The following is a 12,834-nucleotide window of genomic DNA, read 5'->3' as shown; positions in this document are numbered from 1 at the left end:
AGGAAAACTCCACTCAATGGTTGAATTTGTAGGGGGTACTCCCGACACAACATGTTCTAACTCCACTGTTGTGTGACTGTGGGCTACCGTGGAGTTGAGTAACAGTAGGGTGACCATATGAAAAGGAGTACAGGGCTCCTGTATCTTTAACTGTTGTACTGAAAAGGGAATTTCAGTAGCTATCATTTGTATATATGGGGAACCTGGTGAAATTTCCTCTTCATCACAACAGTTAAAGCTACAGGTGCCCTGCCCTCTTTTAAATCTGGTCACTCTAGTATAGCTCCTTCACCTTTAACTGTTGTGATGAAGAGGGAATTTCATTAGGTTCTCCATATATACAAATGACACCTGCTGAAATTCCCTTTTCTATGCGACTGTTAAAGATACAGGAGACCTGTCCTCCTTTTCATATGGTCACCCTAGTAAAAGGCAACGTGATGTTTGAATGACAGTTCCTCCACCCTCTCTCCTTCCCCAGTCCTCCTGATGGTATGTTTTTAGAATGTTTTTAGGATGCTTTTTAGGATATTTTTTGACAATGTATATTACGTTTTAATTCAGTTTTATGTATTTTATCGTTTATTGTTGTTCCCTGCCTCGATCAGAGTGGAGAGGCGGGTAAGAAATATATTATTATTATTATTATTATTATTATTATTATTATTATTATTATTATTATTATTATTATTACAATCCCAGCGGCTCTCCTTGAGCAGCACTCATTCCTTTTGCTGCTTTTGCCAGAGAACTCTGTAGCCAGTGGAAAAGTCAACTCAACACAACAGAAAACTCCACGGGGCCCTACACACAACACAACGGTTGAGCAGGAACTCTCCTCTGCACAGTGTGGATATTCTGTGTGGATTGTTTTCTAAAAAAAATGCTCCTTACAGAAAATCCACACAGAATATTCCCTCCAGACAACACATTTCTCAAAGGTGGTATAAAATCTCCACCGGGGAGTTCTAAAACCACCATAGAGAAATGTGTTGTCTGAACTGAGCCAGAGAGAGTGCAGTTATTGCTTCATTATCCCAGACTTTAGTTCAACCCAAGATATTTTTTTTACAAGGCATTATTTAACCTAAATAAGCACAATGTCTTTTCTTGTTCATCTTATAGCTATTATGAACTGCAGAGTGGGGCTTCTTGAACATGCCCAACAGCCTTTTATTTTTCCGTTTGACATCTAGCCTGACGGAAGAGTTCTAGTGAACTGAAAAACTTGCTCACTACTTCGTAATGTTTCAATTCATTCTAATATAAATATTATATCATGATCACATTTGGAATTCTTTTAATGGAGCAACGTCTCTACCTGCAATTTTTTGAAGCCTGAGTTATGGTTTTGGAATTCTAACTGTAAAATTGACATGAAAAATGATTTTTTTTTTAAAAAAAAAAATAGCCAACTATGTGAACTATTTCGGGCCACAGATTTGAATTCTGTAAATTCATGTTTTAAATTTTAGACTTCAAGTGAGTTTTAATCAAGGAAGAGCTTTCCAAATGGCCTACTAATGTTTCTGCTTACTTTTTTCTGGCTTATGAATGAACGGGCCATGCTTGTGCTTTGCTACATTCCTTAACTCAATAGACTTACGGGCTTCCCGCGTTGTGTGTGGTCTTCCCTCGCTCCAGTTGCTCCATTTCCAGAAGAAGGGCTCAGCAGATGAACAGCGAACTTTGAAAATATAATTTGTGTAGGGACGCAATGTACCCACGGAGGTCGTGTAACGTGCATTTTCTGCCCCAACCAGATGCACTTTCCGCAGTTTTTTCTAAAAGAAAGAACAAAACAAAATCCAAAACATTTCCTTGTGATGAAAGTACTGTACTGTTAGAATTATTATTCCATATTTATATAGTGCCATCTGTGTACATGGAGCTTTAGGATAAACAAAACAAAAAAGCTCATCCAAACAGGCTCTAGCTCCACTAAACATATATGTGTATTTCATATGGGGCACAACGGTATGGATGTGGCTTTTCCTCTGGGGTGTAGCCCCACACAGTTGCAGGCTGCATGCAAATGATTCAGTCAACACAGGCAGGGTCAACTTGAAGGCGTCAATCCAACCTAGAAACCACAAGCGAAAAACCACACTTGCCCTTAACAAAAAAGCACTGATTGACTGCAACAGAGTTAAGGAAAACAACGTAAATGGCACCAGCAGTAACAACTTGGTTGCTATATTGGCAGATATATGTACAAGATATTTATTACGTTAAAAGGTTTAAAAACAAATCACAAAGAGGCCAAATGCATTTGGACAATTTTGTCTTCCTCTGTGGCCCACAAAGACACAATAAAAAGATAAAGAAAAGTAAATCCAAATAATTACAATACTCATCCTCCATTTATTTGTTTATTTATTGCCTTTTTATACCACCCAATAGCCAAAGCTCTCTGGGAGGTTTACAAAACTTAAAACCATGAAAAGCATTCAAAATATAAAACAAACGGTATAAAAGCATAGTATAAAATAAAATATAAAAAGGCAACCAGGATAAAACTGAGCAGCAATGCAGAAATTAATACAGATTTAAAATACAATTTTAAAACAGAAAATTTAAAATTAAGTAGATAGGCTGTTAAAATGCTGAGAAAATAAAAAGGTCTTCACCGGGCATCTAAAAGAGTATAGTATAGGTGACAGGCAAACCTCTTTAGGGAGCTCATTCCACAGCCGGGGTGCCACAGCAGAGAAACCCACCCCCCTCCTGGTAACCACCTGCCTCACTTCCTCTGGCAGGGCCTCATGGAGAATGACCCCTGAGGATGATCTTAGGCAGGCGTTCCTTCAAATAGCCTGGCCCAAGCCATTTAGGGCTTTGAATGTTAATACCAGCACTTTGAATTGGGCCCGGACCTGCACTGGCAGCCAATGAAGCTGGAAAAGGACTGGTGTGATGTGTTCTCATTGGCCAGTCCCTGTTGGTAAACGTGCTGCCCTGTTTTGTACCAGCTGAAGTTTCCGGACCGTCTTCAAAGGCAGCCCCACATATAAAGCATTGCAGTAATCCAAACGAGAGGTTATGAGAGCATGGATAACTGTAGCTAGGCTATCTCTGTCCAGTTAAGGGTGCAGTTAGTATATCAGCCTAACCTTGATTTAAATCAAGGTTTAAACAAAAAGGGTAAGATTCAATTTGGTCAAAACAGCTTTGATAACATAACAAAACATATATAGATATTGTGTCATTATTTGCAGTTACTTTTCTTTATCTTTTTATTGCGCCTATGTAGGCCCCTGAGAAAAACAAAATTTTCGAAACCCATTTGGCCTCTTTGTGATTTGTTTTTAAATCTATTAATGTAATAAATATCTTGTACATCTATCTGTCAACATAGCAACCAAGTTGTTACTGCTGATGCCATTTGCGCTGTTTTCCTTAACTCTGTTGACATCAGTCAATCCAACCTAATCAGCAGCCGGCAGCACCGAGGTACCAAATACACACAAGTCCAAAGAATCATCTGTGTCCCGTGTCCACATGGCATCATTCACTGGGCCCACAGCCCAGTGGCTTTGTGTCACAAGGAAGAACCTCTCATGCCACTGTGGCCATGTGTAACAATGTCCTAAGATTTAACAAAAGGGAAAGAACACAAAGAAATGGTAAGAAGAAGAAAAAAAAGGATTAATGGGAGCCGGCACAAAGCGACTGAGGAAATAAGATTATGCAAAAAAAAAAAAAAAAAAACTGGCGCAGATGTACCGTATTTCTTCGATTCTAAGACGCCATCGATTCTAAGACGTACCCCATTTTTAGAGATGTTTATTTGGGGGGAAAGGGCATCTTACCTACCCTGTGCCTGCTTACCCTACCCTGTACCTGTTTGCATTCTCTTCCCCTCCTTATTGTTTTACTTTGATTTTATTAGATTGTAAGCCTATGCGGCAGGGTCCTGCTATTTGCTGCTTTGCTCTGTACAGCACCATGTGCACTGATGGTGCTATATAAATAATAATAATAATAATAATAATAAAGAAATACTTCCCTCACCGCCCAGCCAACCTCCCCCCCGCACGCTTTCTTCTAATGGTTGTGTCCTTTTCTTTTTTCCCTCTGTGAGAGAAGAAACTGCCGTTTACACAGGAAGAAGGGGGGGTGTTGAAACAAAGAGTAAACTTAACTCTCCAGTCCCGCTCTTTACTTGTCTGTGCACCAGGGGATGACAACACGCGAGTAAGTCCCATGGAAATCGATGGGACTTACAAATAAATTTGCCTAACAAAAAACCAGGCGCTTACCCAACCAGCTCCTTGCTCGCATGGCTCAAGGCTGCTGCAGGAGCTTCCTCTTTTCCTCTTACCATATTGCTTCGATTCTAAGACACCATCGATTCTAAGACGCAATCCATTTTTAGAGCTGTTTATTTAGGGAAAAAAGTGCGTCTTAGAATCGAAGAAATACGGTAATGCACTATGGTGTGCTCAAAACAGGAAGCGGGGGATTCATACACAAGAGAAGGAAAGGAAGAAGAACCACCAGTGAGGTGACCAGGCCCTCCTGGTCATGAAGACTGAGCAGCATTATGTCTCTGTAGGACCTGAAAGGATGCTTGTCCATGCCATTCCCATTCAGAAATGGCAACAGTTATATTAGAAATGTACTCCATGCAATCACAGAACAATGCAAACCAAAGGACACCTACCAGTTTTTCTTGGGGTACGCTGGTCAAAACTTGAACTTGACACTGAAGTTTGAATCCCATGAAATTGCCAGGCAAATTCCAAGACAAGTTGACATTTGTTGGGCTATTGTCACTCACAGTTAATTCTACAGGAGGCCGCGGATGAACTAGGGAGCAAAAAAAATTCTTTTTAAACTCACACACACTTTCTTTTGTGTATTTGGTTACCGTTGCTATGAGCCTTCCTTGCCAACTAACCCCCGTTATTATTTGTTATTATCCTCCAAGAGGAAGAGTTTTGTGGTGACCTAAGTTAGGGATGGGAAAACTCACTTTGGAGCTCACAGGGCCCAACAAGTAGTGACGGTGGTTGTTAGGACAAGCATCCGATGGACCGGCTGCTTGCCCCACCACCACTGCTCCTCAGGCTGCACAAATTTCTTTCAAGGGCCACACAAGACCCAGCAAGCTGTCAGCAGCCACCTGTCCTCACTCCAGTAATTGCGCGGTTCCACCTATTCCCTCAGTTGAATTTTAAGACGCCTTTTAATAATGTGCTGCTTTTAATAATGTATTAGTTTTAAATGTTTTAATTACATGTATTTTATGGCATTTGCATTTATGTTGTACCCCACCTCGATCCGAGGGAGGGGGGGTAACAAATAAATAAATAAATTATGATGATGATGATGATGATGATGATGATGATGATGTAAAGGCCCATATTATGTAAAGGAACATATTATTATTATGTTCACACAGTGGGGGAAATACACAATTTTTGAAGCTTCCGTTGTTGTGCATATTGGGCTGTGCGGGTGCTCAATCTGCAGGCCCGTGAAAACACCACAGGTGCCACACTGGGTCTGTGGGGGACGGATGTGGGGGAGTCCATCGAACTCCTCGACCCAGTCGGGTGCCCACAACATGTCTAGTGTAGGGGTGTGTGCTCACACATGCACATGAAGAAAACATCCCACAGGTTCAGAACCGGAGAGGGGCAGAGGGTTATTCTGCCTTTGAGCCCAACAGACACTTTGATCATGGAGCGTCCACCAAGCTCAGATCAAGCCCAGGCATCTCTACTTCGCTCAGAGAGGGAGAGGCACATAGAGAGGCACATAGGCTTCTGCGCATGAGTGACTGTCAGGTGCATTTCCCCTCTCACCATGGAAAAGGTGGCGAGAAAGATTATTGAACCCCAGGCGTAGCAAGTTCGGTGACAATGTGTTCAACTGAACTGCATCAAAACTTTATTCCTAGATGACTACTGTATTGATTTCAAATGCAAACAAGCAACACTTCAAGGCCTTAGCTAGACCAAAAGTTTATCCCGGGATCGTCCCGGGGTCATCCCTGTGCATCTAAAGAACACACAGGGGATCCCGGGAGCAGGCAGGGACAACCCCAGGACGACCCCGGGATAAACCTTAGGTCTAGCTAAGGCCCAAGTAAGGCAGGTAAAATAAGTTCTGGGTTAGTCATAATTAAGAAATAGAATAGCAGAACTAATTATTGAGTCCTAAATATATGAATGGAAGACCTCTTTTTAAAACCAATTACATAGATCTTTGGAATTTTTTGGTGAGAGGAGAGAAACTGATTACTGATTGGTAGCTTATGAGATGAACTCATTCTTTGTCACTATATATAAATAAAGTCTTACCTCTATGCATTATATCGATTGAAAGAGAAGCTTCTGACTGGCCAAGAACATTGGAGGCATGAACTGTGAAGTCATATATTGTCTGATTGTTCTGAATTGGAAAAGTACACCGATAATGTGTAGAATCTCCTGCATATGTAACATTTTCCCCAGATATTCTGCATATGTATAGAAGAAAAGGTGGTTAAAATGCAAGCAATGTGATGCATGAAAAGTAAATCAAAGCCTTCTGTCATCTCTTGAAGTTGGAACATAATCAGAATGCATCATAATTAGAATATATCAGAATTGGCTCTAGCAAAGTACAAAGGACACAGAGTGACTACGTAATAATCATCATTAGGTAATAATCTATCCATAAACAGGAGCGTCAAAGTGGCACTGTGGAGACACCCCCTAAGCTGAAGATTTCAAGGGCTGCTCTTACTTGCCTCTCCTTCGAAATAAGTCTTACCAAGTTCCTAAAGCACATCTCTGAGCCTAATGAGGGTTGCCAGCACCTCTAGAATGCCAGCTAAGGCCTTAGCTAGACCTAAGGATTATCCCAGGCAAATGGAGGGCATTTGGATGCATAGGGATGAGCCCGGGATATTGGCCTGGCCTAGCCATGGCCAATCTCTCCATAGATCAGAGCTCCAGGAATCATAGAATAGTAGAGTTGGAAGGGACCTACAAGGCCATCGAGTCCAACCCCCTGCTCAATGCAGGAAGCTTCAGTTCTCTCCCCTCAGCCTCACCCATTCCCCTTAGCTTGTATCACCACCACCATCATCATCATCATTGGGTACCCCAAATGTGTGAAATATTCAGCTCCTTGAACAGTACAAAGAATTTCTGGCTTCTTAATTTCATTTTCATTTTCATTGTTTAGTCCCAAAAAACCAATTAGAACAAATGGTCTTTCTTTTTACCACCACAACTATTCCAAAAAACCCTCCACAACATGCGTTTGTAAAATATGTCATATTTGGACAGCCTGATAAATACTCTCCGCCCTCCCTCCGCCTGCAAATGAAAAAAAAATTCACCGTTCAAATAAAGTGTATCTTGTTTTTTGGTCTCCAGACAATAAAGTGGGCCTTCCCTGTTCCCATTTGCATACTATTTCCTTAAAATCCTCTGTTTCGCAGCTAACGTTTTGTGGAACATCAGGGGGATCTAGAGAAGTGAGAAAAAGAAAATGTAGTTGCATGTCTGGACACACACTTGTTGAACCCTAAGCCACAGCAGTCTTTGAGGTTTTCAGGGGAGTAAAAGGATGCATGTTCACTGTGCACAATTTCTACTGATACGGAATGTGTGGCAATCCATCTACAGGAGAAATAGACTACATGGTGCCCATGAACGCCAACACATCCTCACCCCCACCACCAGACACCTGCCTTTCTGCCCACTAAAATGTCTTCCCCTCCCACCGAGTTCCCTTTGAGTTTAGCTGCAATCCTCAGAGTAGCTTGTGGGTGGAGGCGGAGGATTGATTTTTGCAGAAGCAATATACTATAAGCTATGTGATGCACCCACATCACGCACACACACAGAGAAAGAGAGAGACCGAGGGCATGTCTACACCAGGGAAGGATCTCACGATATGCTAATCGCGAGATCCTTCCCCTCAGTCCACATGGGCCGCGCGATGTCGTGGGCATTGCGCCTGTCATGGCGGCCATTTTTTATAAACAACAGCAAGAGGAGCTGGAGCGCGTGAGTGCTCCGATGAAAATAACAACGTAAAAAAACCACACCTGATACTGCTCCCCTCCCCACCTCTGATGGGCACGGAGCGCCTGAAGAGCTCCGTGCCCTGTGCCTGGTTCCTGGCTCCTCGCGTTTACTCGCTAGGAGCTGGGACAGCTGCCCACACCTCCCACAGTCTCAGGTCGATCCCGAGACCACAGGAAAAATCAGGCTAAAAACCATCCCGGTAATCCCAGGGAAATGGAGGGATCATCATGTGGACGCCCAGGGATGATCCCGGCTTGATTCCTGGGATAAGGCATCATCTAGACATGCCCAGAGAGAGAGTGCAATATGGATCAACACAGCTACCTGCATTTTTGGACTCTTTTGTGTGTGACTATGAGCATCATCAGATGGGAGAAAATTGTGTTTCCTTACTGCCACTTTTCCCCTGTTTTTGTCCCATGATACTTCCTCTTACTTCACACAGAGGAAGAAAAAGAAAGTAAACAATGACCACAAAGCCCATTCAGTGGCCGTTTTTATTGTGCTGCTTTTCCTGCACACAGCAGGAAATGGTGGCACATTTCACTTCAAAAAACAAACAGATTTACCCGGGGTCTTATTTGTGGTGGAAAGGAGACCAGAAGGAGTGGGAGATGTGCAGGAGGCGGACAAAATGACATTTATCCCACATGTACAGATTTCTTGTGTTCCACTGTATGTCAAACAAAAGCCTTCACTGGCATTCCTCCTCGTAATCTATTTTTCAAAAGCCTTTTATCTGCCACTTCCGCTGGAAATGGCACCTGATGAAGTAACTTCTTACCTCATTATCACACGAGTGCCCATTTCTGCTATATTTTCAACATGTAAATAAAGTTAGGCAGCCTGAGGTCTGGGATTGTCAAAAACTCAAAAAGTTGAAGGGGTGCCCACTTTACATTAAAGACTCAATGGCCCAGTTCAGATGACACGCTAAAACATGCTGCTTAACCATTTTGTGGTTAAGCAGCATGGTTTAGTATGTTGTTTGAACCAGGCCAAAGGCCCTGTTCAGAAGACACCTTAAACCATAGCTTTAACCACAGTGAATAGGGCTTTTTTGCCTTATTCAACATGGTTAAGGCCACGGTTTAAGGCTTCTAGCCTGATTTTTCCACGGTCCTGGGCTGATCCCGAGCCCGCAGAACATGTGGTTGGGCGTCGCGGGTTGTCCCAGCTCCTCGCGAGTAACCACAAGAAGCCAGGAGCCGGCCACGAGGCACAGAGCTCCTCAGGAGCTCTGTGACCATCGGGGGTGGGGTGGGGGGGAGGGTATGGTTGCTTTTTTTAAAAAAAAACACAACTCACAATTTTCACACGAGCGCTCATGCGCTCCTTCTCGTTTAAAAAATAAATACAAAATGGTGGCTGTGATGTCGCACACTGCATGTAGACCAGGGAAACGATCCCAAGATCATAAAATCATGAGATCATCTCCCTACCACCCCTGTCGTCTAGCTGAGGCCTTAGTGATACTAACCAACGCACTACAACCTAGGCCTGGGTTTCAGAGAGGGTACAAGCTTGGCTCAAAATACACCATGTACTTCCAAACTGGGGGAGTTCACATTCCAAAAATTCCTGAAATGGCCTTCAGAGAAGTGTCCATTCACCCATACTTACAGTCTACAAACAGAACTGTTCCACTCCAGTTTTCACCACTGGGTTCCGTCGGGTCCATCATCATACACCATGCATTATAGTTATTTTTTAAACCAGTAACGTTTTGCACATGGATGGACATGCTCCAATTAGAGAGAGCAGCAGTCGAGCAGTGATGAGGAGGACATTTTTCAAAATGTATGCTCTCAAAACTTTGTTCTTTCTTCCACACACAGCAGAAAGTCACATTGGAACCGACTTCCACCACTATGTCTAAAGGGTACATTTCTTTGTAAGCGCCTGTGTCGAGTCCTGCAATGGAAAGGGTAGGAGTGAAGAGGAGAATGATCTGCAACTCTGGGTCATTTTCCCTAGGTAACCAGCTCAGCTTCAGCTTTGAATACTTTTATAGCCACAACCTCTTAGGAATTATTCCTAAGCACGCCCCATACGAATGAAAGAAAAGCGTTCCAGAACAGATGCGAAGGAACCATTCCCAAACAACTGCATTCCTTGTCGTCAAGCCAGCCAGACGCTCATCATTTCCTCCAAGAGGGAAGTGGGTGGCCCCATGTCCATCAGTAAGGCTGCAAAAATGCGGCCACTCACGAGAAAGAAAGAGATTTCAGAATGACTGGGGAACCCCCAAGGCATGCAGCTTATCCCTTCACCACCACCACCACCAAAAGAGCACCTTACTCCCAAATTGGAAGGAAGAGGACTGCAGGTGTGCACTGCTCTAATGCTGCATGAGGACAGAGGGCAGGTGCACACCCTCACCATACCTGCTGGGCATTACACTGAAAGAAAGGCTGTGCCAAGTAGGGGGTGTGCTCCGCTCCGGACTGCAGCGGCAATGGCAGTGGAGCCAGGTAAGTGGGGGGGGGGTGCTACCAGGCTCTGCCGTCCGCCACTGCTGCGGTCCATGCAGTGGCGGACGGCAGAGCCAGATAAGTGGGGAAGGGGGGCTTATTCGGATGCCATTTTGTCCCCCCTTCCCCAATTACCTGCCTCCATCATCCGCCGTGGAGGCAGGTAAATGGGGAAGGGGGGCAAAATGGTGTCCGAATATCAATCTGGACCTCTGGATCTCGCTCCAGATCTGGTTCTGGAGTGGGATGAGGAGGGTCCAGATTGATCCGAACTGGTTCGGGCCCGATCCAGACGATACGAAGCAGTTCGGGGGGAGGGGGGGCGTGCACAGCCCTAGTGCCAAGGGCACAGTGAAAGGACAACGGTTGAAGCTGGAGCTGCACAGCAGCAAGCTGCCTTCCTGCTTTGCAAGGCTCTCAGGTTGAGGTAGGGGAAATTCAACCCTTCTCCCCTCTCTCTGCAACAAAACGTTGAGGGAGGAAGCAGCAGCCAGGCACCTCTCCACCGTGCCTGGGTCCAGCTCCGGCTGAGAGCCCCCTCCCTCCTGCTGTCACCTGTAACTGCTGAATTTTGCAACTAAGATTTTAGTGCCTGAATTTGCTTTCCTTTTCCCCCTCCTCCTCCTCCCTCCCAATCCCCTTTCCTTTTGTGTCATGCCTTTTAGATTGTAAGCCTGTGGGCAGGGACTGTCAAGAAATACTTTTGTAAGCCGCCGTGAGAGCCTTTTTTGGCTGAATGGCGGCATAAAAATCCTTAAATAAATAAATAAATAAATAAATGTTGCAGATCCAGCTCATCTTGTAGAAATCACTAAAACTATGAAACTTTATCATCGTGGTTGTAGGGACTCCAGTTCCTGGACAAACATACCCTGGGGGAAATGGCAACTTAGAAAGAAAGCTCATTGAATTTTTCGGCTGAATGAACCATCACAAATAACAACAACAAAGATTAGGATAGCGTTGGCTTGCTCGACAGTTCTTTGAAATGAATTCTAACGCAAGGTCTTTCATTTAGCAATCTGCAAGGTATTTGTTTTGAAAAAGCTGCCTTGCTTCTCCTTCACCACAAACCAAGGCTACTTACAAAACTGTCAATGTTTACAACACTAAAATGGTATTTTGGACATATTATCAACGTGTCGCCATGAAATTAAAAAGCAGTCCATCAAAATGAGCCAGAAGCCTGATGAAACAGAAATGTTAATATTCTGGCTTGTTTCAGATGTCACACCAAGTAATGCTTTTGATACTACATAAATCAGCCTCGGGATTATCTGCTTTCCCTATTACATCCAAACCATGCAGATCACGATTTGTCCACAAAGTTGAGAAAATCAGAATTAGAAACCAGCTTATGATCACAATTTCCAACCCCTTTCACATTTGCAAGAAAACGACAGTTTGCACAAAACATAGTTTTTAAATTTATTTACAAGGTTTATAGAATTGAAATCAGTGCATAAAATAAGGCAAAAAGAGCCCACAAGCCAGTTTCCCCCACCCCCACTTAACAGCAGACCATGGTTTCGTATTACTTCTTTTTTAAAAAAATTAAACTTTATTTCAAAATAAGTTAAAGGCCACAGCTAGACCTCGGTTTTATCCTGGGATCATCCAGGGTTCACCCCTGCCTGAGCACTTGATCCCCTGTGTGTCACCTAGATGAACAGGTTTGACCCCTGGACGATCCAAGGATAAACCTTAGGTTTAGCTACGGCCAAAGTTACATTAACGGCATTACAACAAGTGCGGTGGTTGTTTCTTCATGATGAAAATACATACTTACAAGAATATTTCGGGCTGAGCGGTTACATTGTCTGTATTGGATGAATCCATTACCCATTCCAATTTCAATCAAGATTCAATAGTTAGGGTGGCCTGGAGTGGAGTTAACAGGGGCCTGGATCTACCAGCAGTTTCATTAACATAATTGACAAACGGGGACCATATCAGATCATGTCTCACTTGACCCCACAAGAACCTATGATGATACATTCGTTTTTCAGAAAGAGCTACGTCCCACACTTTCCCTTTCCAGCCATTTAGCGTGGGGCCCTTTGGGTCTTTCCAATGCTCAGTAATTTCTAAACGCGCTGCCGTAAGCAATATAGTTACGAGTTCGTTGTGAACGAGGGATGGGTTTAAGACAGGGACAGGGACAACAAAGCCAAGCTCGGTTCTGGCAGAATTCTTTGGCCTGTGGCCTCTGAGATTGCCTTAAAAACTAGTACCCCAAACTGCTTTAAGGCTTTGCAGTCCCACCACATGTGCAAAAAGAAGCCCCTCTCATTGCACCCTCTCCAGCGCCATGGGGAGATAGAGCT

At 43.7% G+C, this 12,834-nt stretch overlaps 1 protein-coding gene across 3 annotated transcripts in view; it reads right to left on the bottom strand.

Moving 5' to 3' along the window:
• LIFR (LIF receptor subunit alpha) overlaps positions 1-12,834 on the bottom strand; it is a 114,907-nt gene that overhangs the window by 36,321 nt on the left and 65,752 nt on the right. For all 3 annotated transcript variants that reach the window (XM_063128136.1, XM_063128137.1, XM_063128138.1), the window contains exons 7-11: positions 9,657-9,947; positions 7,340-7,469; positions 6,312-6,469; positions 4,667-4,812; positions 1,607-1,784 (exon numbers count right to left, since the gene is read on the bottom strand). In XM_063128136.1, coding sequence (XP_062984206.1) covers positions 1,607-1,784; positions 4,667-4,812; positions 6,312-6,469; positions 7,340-7,469; positions 9,657-9,947 — 903 coding nt within the window. The remainder of the gene's footprint in view (positions 1-1,606; positions 1,785-4,666; positions 4,813-6,311; positions 6,470-7,339; positions 7,470-9,656; positions 9,948-12,834) is intronic.

The sequence above is a fragment of the Elgaria multicarinata genome, chromosome 6, assembly GCF_023053635.1.
Source record: "Elgaria multicarinata webbii isolate HBS135686 ecotype San Diego chromosome 6, rElgMul1.1.pri, whole genome shotgun sequence".
In the NCBI taxonomy this organism is placed as follows: domain Eukaryota; kingdom Metazoa; phylum Chordata; class Lepidosauria; order Squamata; family Anguidae; genus Elgaria; species Elgaria multicarinata.
This window is presented reverse-complemented; position numbering and strand designations above follow the sequence as displayed.